The 14,383-nt window shown below is 44.9% G+C and overlaps 1 protein-coding gene across 5 annotated transcripts in view; it reads right to left on the bottom strand.

Moving 5' to 3' along the window:
• The window catches only part of PRUNE2 (prune homolog 2 with BCH domain), a 256,830-nt gene that overhangs the window by 72,179 nt on the left and 170,268 nt on the right, over positions 1 to 14,383 (bottom strand). For all 5 annotated transcript variants that reach the window (XM_049091882.1, XM_035712438.2, XM_049091877.1 and 2 more), the window contains exons 7-9: positions 14,075 to 14,233; positions 5,516 to 12,059; positions 4,409 to 5,162 (exon numbers count right to left, since the gene is read on the bottom strand). In XM_049091882.1, the coding sequence (XP_048947839.1) occupies positions 4,409 to 5,162; positions 5,516 to 12,059; positions 14,075 to 14,233 (7,457 nt within the window). The remainder of the gene's footprint in view (positions 1 to 4,408; positions 5,163 to 5,515; positions 12,060 to 14,074; positions 14,234 to 14,383) is intronic.

Raw genomic sequence — 14,383 nt, 5'->3', positions numbered from 1 at the left:
TGGAAATTATTTCCATTTATCACCCCATACAGCTTTTCCTTACCCCACATCCAGAGAAAGCCAGTATATTTGTATATGGATCAACCTACTTTTTATATCATAGATGGTGGTGAGTTTACAAATGTTAATGGTTTCACATTCACCTAGCATGTAGCTAGTTCAAGCTTTTTGAATATAACCTACGATTATTAATATTATTTGTAACTTGGCTAGGCTGTGGTGCCCAGTTATTTGGTCCAACACCAGTCTAGATGTTGCTGTGACGGTGTTATTTACACGTGATTAGCACTGAGATCGGCAGTCTTGGAGTAAGACAGATTATCCTCCAGAATGTGGGAGGTGAGAATGGAGGATCTGGACTAATCAGTTAAAGGCCTTAGGATCAAGGTCTGGAGCTGCCTGAAAAAGAAAGAACTCTCCTCAAGTCTGCAACACAGAGACTCTGCCTCAGTTTCCAGCCCGCTGTCCTGCAGAATTCAGACTCAAGACTGCAACAACTCTTGCTTGAGTTTCTAGCCCACTGGCCTATCCTAGATTTCAGACTTGCCAGCCCTTATACCTGGGTGAGCCAATTCCAATTCCTTAAAATCACTTCTCTCTCTCTCTCTCTTTCTCTCTTCCTCTGGATCAGTAGATAGATGGAGATCTATTGCTTTTATTGACTCTGTTTCTCTGGAGAACCCTGACTAGTACGGAAACAAATGACCCTTTTTTTCACATGACATTCTTGCAACCACGCCTTCTTTAAAATAAGCCTACAAATGGTTCTTGATTTTAAGGCAATTATGTGTGGTGCAGATTACTGTGCAGATGGTGTTCTCTGTGACCACAATGAGACGATCAGGCGTAGCCACCACTGTCTCAAGAATTGGTATGTGATCCTGGGCTGGTGGGTTGACAGCTGGAGGATGACCAAGGTGTTGGCAAAGCCTCTGGGAAGACGGAAGATTGATCCCAGGAACCAGAACACAGTGCTGCAAATCTCAACAAAGAGAGTTTCTCTCCCCACGCCATGACAAGTTTTGTGAACAAGAGACAGTCGGTGAAGTACAAAGAGAAAAGCCACCTTCGGAGGCTTCCTCGATATTTTGAAAATATGGTTTGCTGTTCTCAAAACAGCGTGAGAACTTGAATGAGGGGGTGCAGCTGGGGGAGGGGAGGGCAAGAAGCCAATTCGTAGCTGGCATGTCATATTGCATATACCATCAGCCTACTCCTGTTTTTGAAGCCCAAATTTCATTTTATTTTTTCTGCCTTATGACCAAATTCTGTGTCAGAAGATGTTTCCAGTTTTTAGTCAGAAAAATAGGACTATCTAATATTGCTTCTGTGATCATCTTCCTGTGTCCATGGTTTGCTTCATCTCCCTCTCCCTAGACAGCCTGGCCAACCTCTTACCCTCTTCTTTGCCTTTCCAGATTATGACCTTCCTTTAATGCTCATCTAGAATGACACCTCTCAGGGCCACATTCTGACTTTAGTGGGCCTTAGGCACTGGTACTTTCACAGGCTCTTTCCTTCATTAAAAAAAAAAAAATCCAAAATTTCATTTTACACCTTCATTGGTAGAAGAAAATATAATCCACACAGGAGTATAATCATTTTTGTTCTTTAAATGTTAAAAGAAATTTCATAGTGTCACATGGGCCCTTTACAATATTGGGGGCCCTAGGCACTCTGCCTCCTAATCGTAGGTGGATAATAAGCCACCTCTGGTTCCTCCTCCATAAAGGTGCCCTAGGCAGATGCCTCCTCTCTTGGTTTACTAGCATGAACACACACTGTGAACATAGATGTAAATTCAAGTCCCAGCTTCTTCACCTTCTAACTAAAAACCAGACCAAGTGATTCAACTTTCTGAACATCTGTGTCCTGCCTTGTGGAATTCCTGCCACGGTAATGTGACGTAGTACACACACAGGGCTTAGTACCCCATTCATGGCAAATACTCGTGACAGGTAGCTATTTATATTTATATACACGTTGGTCTTTAGCTACCGTGATTTACATGTTACACTGTTAGCTACCTCTTTAACCTGTGTTTAACTCCCTTCTAAATCTGAAAACTCCCAGAGAGTTGGGAGAACGTTTTAGACCAGAGGTTCTCAAACTTAAGCATGCATCAGAATTACTCGTGTTAAAGCACAGATGGCTAGACCCCACTGGAGGTCTTGATTCAAGAAGAGTATGGAGGGATCCCTGGGTGGCGCAGCGGTTTAGCGCCTGCCTTTGGCCCAGGGCGCGATCCTGGGGACCTGGGATCGAGTCCCGCATTGGGCTCCCTGCATGGAGCCTACTTCTCCCTCTGCCTGTGTCTCTGCCTCTCTCTCTCTCTCTCTCTCTGTGACTATCATAAATAAATAAAAAGTTAAAAAAAAAAAAAAAGAAGAGTATGGAGTAGGATTAGCAATTTGCATTTCTAGCAAACACCCAAGTCATAATGGGGCTGCTGGTTTTTTTAGCTTTTTTTTTTAATAGTAACCTCTATGGCCAGCGTGGGGCTTCAAGTCACAACCCCAAGATCAAGAGTCCAGTGTCCTACCAACTGAGTCAGCCGGGCGCCCTGGGCTTCTGGTTTTAAGACCCCACTTAGAGAATCACTGTTTTCAACAACTCCGTACCCCTCTCAAAATCCAGCACAGAGGGAACCTTTTGAATACATTCAGAGTAAATTATTCATGCAAAAGGTAATACAAATGCCAGTGGGAAAATCAGCGCCCTCCGCTAATTGTGAGAAAATTGTCATTACTGCAGGGGTTGAGCAGAAAAATGTGAGCAAAGAAATCTTATTGGAAGAAAGAGGGCTAGTGGCACAACTGAACAGTATCATCTGTTGGATCGCAGGGGCATGTGCAAAATTCAGACAAGAAGCCAAACAATAGCTCAGCCAACTCGAGGATGCCTGAGTTCTTAGCTCAATCTATAACAATGCCAGCAGGGCTGCTGGGATCCATCTGCTACTCTCTTTCTGATAACGGATCTGGGGTCTCTCTGGAAGGAAATAGCTTGACAGGAAGAAAGAAAGATTAGGCCAACTGAAAAGGTCTGGATTTATGAAGCTGCACTTGAATTTGAGCTTTTAACTCTTTATGGCACTTTACTAACCCTTCATATACTCGTTGCTCTTTCTTGTTTGCTTACTCCTTTCCTGGAGAGATGTAATTTATGAATACCAAAGCTCTCCCAGACACACTCTGTTCACACATGATCAAGCTTGCACAAATGTGAACGTGAGGAAGGCCGGAGATCCTCCAGCCCAAGCCACCAATTTTATGGATGGAGAAATTTAAGTCTCGGGTTAATCCCAAAATACATAACCAGTAATGGTAGAGCCAGGCTGGAATCCAGATTCTTTGACTCACAGTGAGTATGTGGTATGCGTCGTCCTTTATACTCCCAAAATGAGTAGGAAAAAGACATCTCTTTCCCACTACATTTTAAAGAGGAAACATAATCTTCCCCTTCACTTGTCACAATTTGCCCTTTTGTCCTTGGGAGCAAGAGGGCTTTATCAGGACAAATGAAGAGGAACAAACAACCCTTCATGGTGTTAACAGGGCCTAGAAAGCTTGAGGGCAGAGATGACCTCCTGTTCCATGACATCTTGCCATATATCCACTGGCTACCCAGAAACTCCATACAGAGCAGATTCTCAGACACCAGATGGTGAATGAATGAATGAATCACTAGTTTGATGGTTGTTTGCCAATTTTTCAGCCAGTCAGAGAGTGAATGTTTCACACTAAGATTTTGAGCCTGCTGTGGAGTCTCCTTAGTTAGCCTTCCTAGGCTATCACCTAGGCTAAGTCAGGTATCACATAACCTCCTAGTAAGTTACCTACTACCACATAAAACCAGATTTGCCCTTTGTGTGAGATAGGCAGCGTGTCTGCTGGAAAAGTATTAGCTTTGGAGGTAAAAATCTTCAAATCCCAGAGTGTTCACTCTGGTTACCTAATTCCAGGCACCACCACCAGTATGTGGAAAATAAAGGTAATAATACCTACCACCTCAGGGTTGTTGTAAATATTAAATGAGATAATGTGAGCAAACTGCTTGACACTATATGAGTAAATGTCAGTGACCTCCCTTCTCTGGTTTCAACTGCCTGTTTAAGAGTAAAATAGGTATTGAGTAGGTGGAGTAAGTGTAAGTAGGAAGGATAAGTATAGACTCTGAATGGAAACTGAAGGGGTTTTTTTTGGCTGAAAATACACACAAAGCATCGAGATCTTTATGGTTATTTAGCAGCTGCTTTTACTGATGGTACGCTTTGCCATATATAGAAGCAAAGCTCCTATTGTCTAGTTATTCCTCATATTTCACAATCACTCATCATTTCCCCAGATTCTAATACAGTATTTTTAGGAAAAAAAATAAAATAAAATAAACCTGGCTTTTGGCTTACCCGTCCGGTCTCAGTTTCCTCGTTTTGGGCTCAAGAAACTCTGTCTCCTCCTCCATTTCCGTTTCATGGATCTTGTTTTTCTGAGAAGGGTGTGGTGGAAGCATTTCCCATTCATTGTCATGGGTGACAGCCTGATACATAACTGCGTCTGGGGTGGCTCTGCCTCGGCTCTTGCTCTTCTGTGACTGGCTGCCCAGACCAGGGGCCTCTTCTAGTGCTAAAGATTCGAGAGGCTTCTCTCCTCCTAGAACCTGCATTTGGGGACCCTTGCCCAAGCCACAATCAGAGATCAGTTCTATGACCTTGCCAGAGCATCCAAGCCTCGAGTTCCTAGCTTCCAATGGCTGATCACCAACCTCAATATGGTCTAAGACCATCCAGCTCGGGTCTTGCCCAGGGCTCCCGAGAGATGATCTCTTATCCCCTTTGGGAGACATTTTCTCTACAGAATGATCTTCTCTTTCATTTATGGAAGCAGGCTGACAGGAACCTGGGAAGCCTGCTAGCTGAGTTCCTCGCAGCCCTGTGTCTTCAGAACCTGTGTGAAACTCTTCTAATTCAGGTGTGTTTTGTCTGGCTTCACTGGCCTCTGGCATTGGGGTTGAATCTTCTCCATGGCTTACAAGTATGTAATCCATATGATGTTCATTCTTCTCTTTGTACCTTTCTTCCCTGCATTCTGCTGTTCTCTGCTCAGGCGCTTTGATAGGAATTACATTTTCTTCTTCCAACTCTGACAGTCCCTTGCTCACACCTAGAAGTGGAAGATGAAGGCGAGAAGGGGCGAACAAGGCTGAATTAACACATTATGTGATTTGTGATCTTTGCAAATGATCCATCTGAGGAGAGATAATTTAAGATTTTTTTTTTTTTTTGGTCGAGCTGTTTTATTTTCTCAGGCACTCTCAAAGATAGGTATTATACAAGTAGCAGACATTACTGCTGCAATGCAGAACTTGGTTAAGTATGCATTACAAATGCAGTTAGTTCCTCTTTTTTTCTTCCCACCTAGGTAGGAAGAGCTTGGTTTACAAATATGTTAATTGCATGAAAGCAGCAGTTTCAGGGAGGGGGGGTGGGGGAGTGGAGGAAGAGGGTGTTTCTTACCATTTGGTGGTCCTACGTCTCCACCTGCTGGTGAATCTGAGTTGTCTGTTTCTACTTCCCAGTCAATGTTTGATGGAGACAACTCAAGGTTGGCCTCAACTCCAGCAGGCAAAGACACGGGCTCAGAGTCTTCATGGATATGCAGCACAACCAGCTGCCCAGGCTGGCTGTTTTGGATCTCTGCATGATTTTCCTTGCTTCTCTGATCAGGAAGGGCAGAAAGCAGTATCTCGGCTGCATCACTCCCCAAAGACTCATCCTCTGGAGACCCAGCTCCCTCTGTTGTTTTGACCTCAAGAGTAGGTTCTGTGAGATAGGACAAATCAAAGGGAGGAGTGTAAGGTGCCAGCGATTGCTTCAGAGCATCTTCTTCCAGGGGAGGCTCACCCCCGTAGAGAAAATGTTCAGGCTCTTTCATTAATTCTTCATCGATATTTTGTCCCATGACATCATATTCAAAATCACCCCACGAGGCTTCAGATGAACAGATATCTTGCTTCCCTGCATCCCCATCAACTGGTGTTTCAGGGTTGCCCTCTGATAATGTCAATTTACTCATGTCATCTATTGTTCCTGTGGATGTGTTAAGACCTGAGGCATCGCTGAGACTGTGGTCAAAGGCAGCTTCGCTTACATCCAGACAAGTATCTGAGGCTAGCAAGGCATCAGGGCCAGTGGCAGGATTCTCAGTAGTAACATGGTCCAACAAGGCTCCTGCATCTGTCTGGCTTTTAGGAGAAAAGTCCTCCGACATCAGAGAGCTGTTGCTGTCCGTAGTTGGCTCTTGAGGAGTTACAAAAATGCTGGTTCCCACGTTTTCAACTGTTGGGATTGTTCTGTCCACAAGTTGCAGAGTTGGTGCTGCATCTGGGGCAGCTCCTTTCTCTGATGCTTTGAAACCTGTATCATTCCCACCATTTATTTCAGAAGGTTCAGAGGAAGATTTGTGAGAGGCCAACTGAGATGAGTCACTTGTGTTCGCTTGATCCCTGATTGGAGGCAGTGGAACCACATCTTCAGAAGATAGTTCTGAATTACATGGGACAAATTCCTGCCCAGGCTCCTGATTGGGTTCTTCATCCATCTCTGGCTCAGTGACATATAACTCACTGGCTTCCCCTTTAGGTCCTACTCGAGCCCTGATGTGCTGCTCAGTCTCTTGCTTGGCTTCATAATCGTGACATATATCAGGGCTGTTGGAAGCCTGAGAATAGCTGTCATGGTCACAGTGAGTCAGTATATCTGGATTCTCACCATCTGCTTTCACACTGAAGGGCTGCTTAGCATCCATCCACAAATCAGGCGAAGCTGAGGCCAGTTGCCCACCCTCTTGGAAGTTGCCATGTAAAATATCTGGAACAAATGTGCCTTGGGGGCCCTCACTAGGGGTAGAGACATCCCATTCGGAGTCTGACTTCTTTATCAACTGAGTCGGAGAATTGACAGTGGGGAAATCTTCTGAGGCAACGCTTGAATTCATTATTTCACCGGGATATGATTTTCCTTCTTTCCACCACTTTGTTTCTTGACACTCAACAGTCGAAACATTAGCTATAACACAACCATTTTCATCTGTGTGAGTAAATGTTGGGCCTGACTGATCCCAGATAGACATCACAGTGTTCTGACACTGCTGCTCCTGGGTTGGTGTTTCAGAAGTCAGTTCTTGACCAGCAGAGGACACGAAGGTTTCCTCTCCAGAATCCTTTTCTTTAACGTGGTCCAATATTACAAGCTGGCTAAGCTGATCAGCTTCTGGGTCTGGCTGCCTTGGTTGAATGTTCCAAAGTTGCTCATGGGAGTTCTTGTCATTGCCATCCAGAAAGGGTGATTGATGTTCCTCAGTGAAAGGACTGGTACCTTGTGATTCCACGGGTTCACTATCACCCTGAATGGGTACTCCCCAGGGACTCATGGTTTGGTATACTGAAGAACTCATCTCTAACACACTACCTGAGCTAGGTAATTCCCTCTCAAATGCACTCTGAATAGGTCGCCCTCCTTGTAGAGAGGCATTCCACCACTCAGTGCTCTCGGCTGAGAAGCCAAGCATTTCCAATTTAGAAGGATTCTCATTCTTTGATTCACTTAGGGGAGAGATCTGCCACAGGATATCTCCTGTCTTCCCTGTTTCTGGAGATCTCGTCTCCTTATCCACTTCTGTAATCTGGAGTTCAGTCTCCTTTAGTGGTGAGAAATTCCAGTGATCAGGGCTGCTTTGTTGATTCTCACAGAGCGGGGTGGATTTATTCTCTGTTGGTTCTGAACCACCTCCATAGGTAGAAAATTCATCAGAGTTGGGATCAGCTGTGGCCAGGAACTTACTAGGTTCATTCAGTGAATCCCAAGCCCTGGTTTCACTCTGAACAGCTTGGCATGTGCCCAAATGGACCTCCTTGTCCACTGACTCTTCATCGTCTATGCTCTCATCATCAGAACCTGAGCTTGTTGACATGAACCTGGCATCCTCTGGCTGCAGAGTTTTAGAAATGTCTTGCTCGTTTTTCTCCTGCTGACTAACCACTAGATTTCTTTCTTGATATGCATCTGAATATTCAGAACATTTGCCTGTTTCAGGGCTGGATAACGAGGAAAAGGAATCACCATCTACTGAGTCATTCCAAATCTCTAAAAATTTAGGAAGCTTGTGATCTAAATTCTTTTCCAACCTGTCTATTCTGTTTTTCTCCACATCCTTCATTTCAGTCATTACTCCCACTTGGCTGTCAGTAGTAATTAGTGCAGATTCTTGGTGATTCTGTTTGCTCCAATCATCCTGATTCTGTTTCTGGTGCCCCACATTGGGTCCCTGGTCCCAGGAAGGCAATGCAGATGAAGAATCATTTAGGCCAGGACTCGATGCACTCGAATGTGAATACTCACTGGAAATACTATCTCTGTGATAATTTCCTGATAGATTAGCTCCTGGAGCACTGTTTTCAGTACTCTTAACTTCAAGATTCTTAGGTATCTCAGAACTTGGCAAATTGACCTGCAAGTCACTGTCTATAGAGCCATCCCAAATGTCAAGGCTTTGGGGACACTCATGGGGTGGCTCTTGGTTCAAGCTCCCTGGCTCCAGAATATTACATTCTTCAGTTTTCTCAAGATCCATTTCAGGTAAAGATAAATTTCTGGTTAAATTGAAGCTATCTGAAATTTCAGTGGTTTCACCTGAATTGCCGTGATACATGAGGTGCTTTTCGCAGATCTCTTTGGCCTGTGGGTTGTTTGTGGACACCTCTGTGTGCACATCACAGGGATCTGGATTGTAAGACCCTTTCTTATGCTCTGAAACCTCCTGCGGTTTCTCAGTCTGAGGACTGGAAGTGTCTGAAAGAGAGATGATTTTGCCTGATTCATCGCAGATGTCTTGATGTTGAGATGAAATTGGGGAAGAGCATTCCTGGTCACTTTGCCCTTTTTCAGGAATCCCCGAGGCTCTATCTAGCATCTCCTCACTGAGACACTCCCTAGCAGCAGCTCCATGAGCTTTTCCCTCACTTTCACTCTGTCCGTAGCTAGGACCTTTCCATGGATCTGAGGGTGCAAAATGCCCTGGATTCTCGAGGTTGGTTGCCAAGGACACTGCATCATTTGGTGGGGTTCCTCTGCCCATCTCCTGCTTATCAGGATCAAGTGCTCCTGACTCATTGGCTTCAGAGGCTTCTAGCACCTCTGGGATATAACTGTCCTTAATTTTTTCCGATGAGCTGGGAGTTTCAGGAAGTGACGTGTGTTGTTCAGAATCTGTAACATATGATTGGCCTGATAACATTAACGAAGACATGTCATTATCCCTCATGACGGAATCCCAAATATTATTCGCAATTAGCTGCCCACTTTTTTCATTCAGGGTGTGATACTCGTTGGCAGGAGGGTCCTTGATATGCTCAGAAGAGGCAGGGAGTTCCCAATCTGCCTGACTTGCTTCCTGATACTCCACACCCCATGGTTCCAGCTGTCTCACTGAAAATCGGGTTTCGGGTTCGGTACCTTGAGCCATGTATCCTTGTGCTTGACCTTCGCTGGAGATCGCCACACCTGCACTGCAGTCATCCCAGTCCAAATCATTGTCCACATCGGAGATGGTCGCAGTGGACTGCGTGTCCTCCAGAATCACCCTGTTCCACAGGTCGAGACTGTCAGGGACCGCCTGGCGAGAGTTGGTGCTGCTGTGCAGAAGCGTGAGCTGCCGGTTGGTTTCGTTGTACAGCTGCATCATGCTGGGGTCGTCGTAACTGGACAGGCTGCTTTCCCCGATGTCATCCTCCAGGGAGATATTCTTATCATCTGTGGGCTCTGTCTCGAGTAAATCTTTATCCAAGTTATGAGTGACATTTATTTGAGGATTATTTTCTGTATCAGGGGAACCCCACATTTCTAGGTTCCCAGGATCTGAGCCAATTCGATTTCTAGCTGGCTGCTGCGGTGACTGAGGAGGCATCTCAGTCTCCCCTGTGGCAGAGTTAGCATCTTTTGACTCCAAGCCTCCCTCTTCAGCAAATGGCTTGTTTTCTGTTTCTTTTTCGTCTCCAGCAAATGTTGGCGAAGTGTAAGAGTCAGACGTGGAGTAGTTGGTATCTAAGGGGGAAGGCACCGAATCTTCCCCCATGTTGGATGCACTGTAATCGGAACATTTATATAAGAAGGAATCTTCCCAAGGTGCCAGGACGTCTGACCCTCCTTTCTTGATACCCTCCTCAAAAAGGTTCCAGGAATCGACCTTTTCATACACCTTGCCCCTAATGTTTGGATCCACTAAACCATTCTGATCTTCCTGTGATGGCTTAGAACTATTCCACGCATGATCCAGATCAGAGGTGGGGTTGCCAGATATAAGGATGCTATCCCTGGGGTCGTGGTTCTTCCTGCCCCAGATTTCTGGAGCTACTTCATTATTTCCCTCACTGGGTGAATTGTCTTCTGAAGGAAAAGAAAACCCACTTTTTGCCATGGCCCACTCACTTGGGTCCCTCACAGAAGGTGTCTCACCACTCGTTGGGTGCAGATTCCAGGTATTTGTCAAAGCTTTGGTGCTATCTTCTTTACCAAATGCACTCCAGGCTGGGAATGACACCGTAGAAGCTGGAGTACCGTCTTCTGTGGGGTTTCCCCATGGTTCTGGCATCGCTGTGGGAGAACGATCAGAATGCCACAAGGCAGCAAAGTCTTCTATCAGGTGATTCGTTCCCTGAGGAGAATTTGGCAAATTTGATTTCTCTGTGGGCACATTCTGAAACTGCAAATTGTCCTCATTTTGGTCTTGAATATTATTGCTGTCAAGCCCTGGCTGACCAAATTCAGACTCCCAAGGACTTGACTTTGGGAATTCAAGACTCTTTGGTTGAAATATAGAATCGGAGGCTCTCCGATCAACTGGGCTTGGCTTATGATCTTTCCATGACTCGGGGCTCTGGAAGACAGACTCCTGTTCGCTGGAACTCCATGCATCTACAATATTTTTAGAGTCAATTTCCAAACCACCCCACCAGCTGCTGCACCTTGCACGGGTCTGAGGTGGCCCTATGTGACCTGCATCTACTGCTTTGGGGGTCACATTTTCTGGATAGAGTAGAGCTGGTTCTTCGGTAGATGGTGAGCTTTCTACAAAGCTATTCATAGGTGTTGGTGGGACCCTTTTTCCAATATTTTTTAGCCTCTCTGGTGAAGGAGATTTCTCTCCCACAAAACCTGTCAGGCTCAAATTTCTTTCAGAGTGATTCTGGGGACTTTCTTGTCTCTGACCAAACTCTTCATCAAATTCCACAAGGTTATCTTTGCCAGCTCCTGACAAAAGCGAACTGGGTGAGTAATTAGACAAGTCCATCCCTATCCCATTGATTTCTTTAGGCCTCGTAGGGGGTTGTCCTTCTGATGAATCACTATTGGGGAAGAAGTCATCTGCAGGTGAGTAGTCTGCAGAATGGGAAGATGGTTGAGATTGCCCAGAAACCATGGGGGCTTGATCAAAGTTGAAGAGGTCAAAGGATTCACTGTGTTCTCCTGACCGGGCATGTTCTTCTGCTACTGCTCCTTCAGGGATGGGACTATAGGAGTCAAACCCCGGGAGGAGGCTGTGGTGAGGCCCTGCACCTTCTCCTACTGGACTGTCATCACTGAGGAAAACTGAACTCTCCTTGGATGAACGGCTGCTCCTAATAGTGGCCAACCCGCTATCTGGGCTGACAAGGTCTACGTTCATATCCACCTGAGCCTGGTTAGAATCGCTCAGATCTGGAGGGTTTTCTATGAAATTCACAGAGCTGGGCTGTGGCTCTACGTCAGAACCATACAACTCCATAATCCCAGAAGATCCCTGAGACAGCGGGGCACTGCCTGCCACGGCTTCTGTTGAGGACGTCCGGCTGTTGGAGACCATCTCTGGACACCTCCTATTGATGACTTCCTTGACAAGAAGAACCACTTGATCACAGGTCACCAGAGGGTTCTCCTGCTGGTACACCAGGATCTCATCACAGCCACATTCAAAGGGCTCCAGCTCTAGGCAAGGGTGCTGGCATTCTTCCAATTCACAGCAAATCTGTCAGGGAGGTACAGGTGTTTGTGTGAGCACTCAGGCACTTTGCTCTTTGTGATGTTTCTTTTTAAATTAAGTTAAATTAAATTAAATTAAATTAATTTATTCATGAGAGACACAGAGAGAGTGGCAGAGACATAGGTAGAGGGAGAAGCAGGCTCACTGCGAGGAGCCTAATGTGGGACTCAAACCCAGGACCCCAGGATCATGCCCTGAGCCAAAGGCAGATGCTCAATCACTTAGCCAACCAGGTACCCCCTAATTTTTCTTAATATAAAATTAATCTGTGTTTATCCACCTACAAAGAAGACCTCAAACAACTGAAGACCACATAATGTAAGACATGGCAAGTCCCACTTCCTATACCACCAACTCTTTCTACAATCCCATCAAATTGGCTTCTCTTTTAACTCAAAATCCAGCTGCTCAATGTGGCTTGCTCCTAAAAGTTACAGGTTAAGAGACGTAAACCATTTACACCCTTTCCTTGTACTATAATACCATTTTCTAGCAGGAGTAAAATTAAAGTTTGCAAAAAGCAGAGATAAGGCTGGTTGTTGAGAACTAGGGGGTCAAGTGGGAATGAGGGGAAACATGGTGGAGAAACATGGTGGTAGAAAGGCTTCTGTGTAGGAGGAGGTACCCAGGACCTGCTTTGACATCCAAAAGCCTCATAAGGTAAAGGAGAAAGCGGTAAAGAAAAAGCCACCAGTGGTGGAGCTTTGCAACAGTGCTCAGGCCCCAACTGTCTCTTCAGGACCCCTGGAAGCATCGACATGGAGGCCAGAACAGACAAAGCAGCCTTTGGAGGCCAAGAGAACTTGTGTGAGGCCAGAACTTGGTTGCAGCTCTGTGATTTTTAGGAAATGTCAGGAATATTTTTGCACACTGGGCTTTTGAAATGGCCCCACAGGATTAGTGGAGGTGATAGTAACCCCACTGGAAATAACTACAGAGTTCACACAGATAGTAATAATAATAATTAACATTTATTGAGTTTTCCATATGCCAGGCACAGTTCTATGGATTTTATATGTGGTATCTCTTTATTCCACACAATTATTGTGTTACAAAGTAGGGATTCTTTATCTCCATTTGGCCGATGATGACACAGAGACATAACAAGGTTAGATAACTTAATCAATGACACGCAGGTAACATATGATGGAGCCATGTTGTGAACTCTGGAGAGGCTGACCCTTGGTCACCTGTGCTCATAGGGATACAAAGAGATCCTCCATCTAGGGTAGTCTCAGCCTTGGGCTGCTTAAGATTTGTTGGAGGAACTGTCTCTCAGGTGACAGGTGGGGAGAGCAATGGGGAAGAGGAGAGGCAGGGCAGAGCCAGCTCCAGGGCTTCTAATTACTATAAAGTAAAGTAAAAAATAATAAAATAAATTAAAATAAATAAATAAAATAAAATAAAATAAAATAAAATAAAATAAAATAGACATTGTGTGGGGGTGAAGAGGCTTGGAAGGTATAAGCTTCCAGTTACAAAATAGATAAGTCCTGGGGATGTAATGTACAGCATGGCGACTATAGTTAATAACACTGTATTACATATTTAAAAGTAACTAAGAGAGTAGATCTTAAAAGTCCTCATCACATAAAACCTTTTTGGTAACTATGCATGTGACGGATTTAACTAGACTTGTTGTGGTGATCACTTCACAATATGCACAAACATCAAATCAGTATGTTATACCCCAGAAACTAATATCATGTTATGTGTCAATTACACCTCAATTTTTTTAAAGGGCCAATATTTATCTCACTGCCAATTCTAATTAGTTGATTTCTTGGTGATAGAGCCTCAAAACTAAACACTAAGACACTGAAGTAAAGCACTGAAAGTTTTGAATAAATGAATGGCCCAGTGTGCAAAATACCCCCATCATTTCTTAAAACTCATACTCGAGGACCTTATCTCTTGGGTCTATTCTCATGTCCCGCCACGTGTTGTGACAGCCAGCAGGTGAGGAAGCTGTAACATGGGCCAGGGTGAAGGATCCTTACCTGACTGCACAACTCGAGGTTCTGAGAGTACACAGCGATCTGCCGTCGGGGCTGCTCTTCCTCCGACAGGTAGCTGGCCAGGAGGATGAGAACATCAAAACCGAATTTGTCTGCAAATGCTTTCAAGCCACTGCTGATATTGCTGTGAAACATACAGTTCTGAAACAACAACAGGCAATTTGATATTAATGCCAGACTGCCTCATTCAGGGACTTGTGCCACAAATTTGTCCCACATTATGGTGTGTCATGACGCAAATGAGATAGACACACAAGTTTGCAAACTTTCATGCTATGGCTTAAAATGTCC

The sequence above is a fragment of the Canis lupus genome, chromosome 1 (genome assembly GCF_003254725.2).
Source record: "Canis lupus dingo isolate Sandy chromosome 1, ASM325472v2, whole genome shotgun sequence".
NCBI lineage: Eukaryota > Metazoa > Chordata > Mammalia > Carnivora > Canidae > Canis > Canis lupus.
This window is presented reverse-complemented; position numbering and strand designations above follow the sequence as displayed.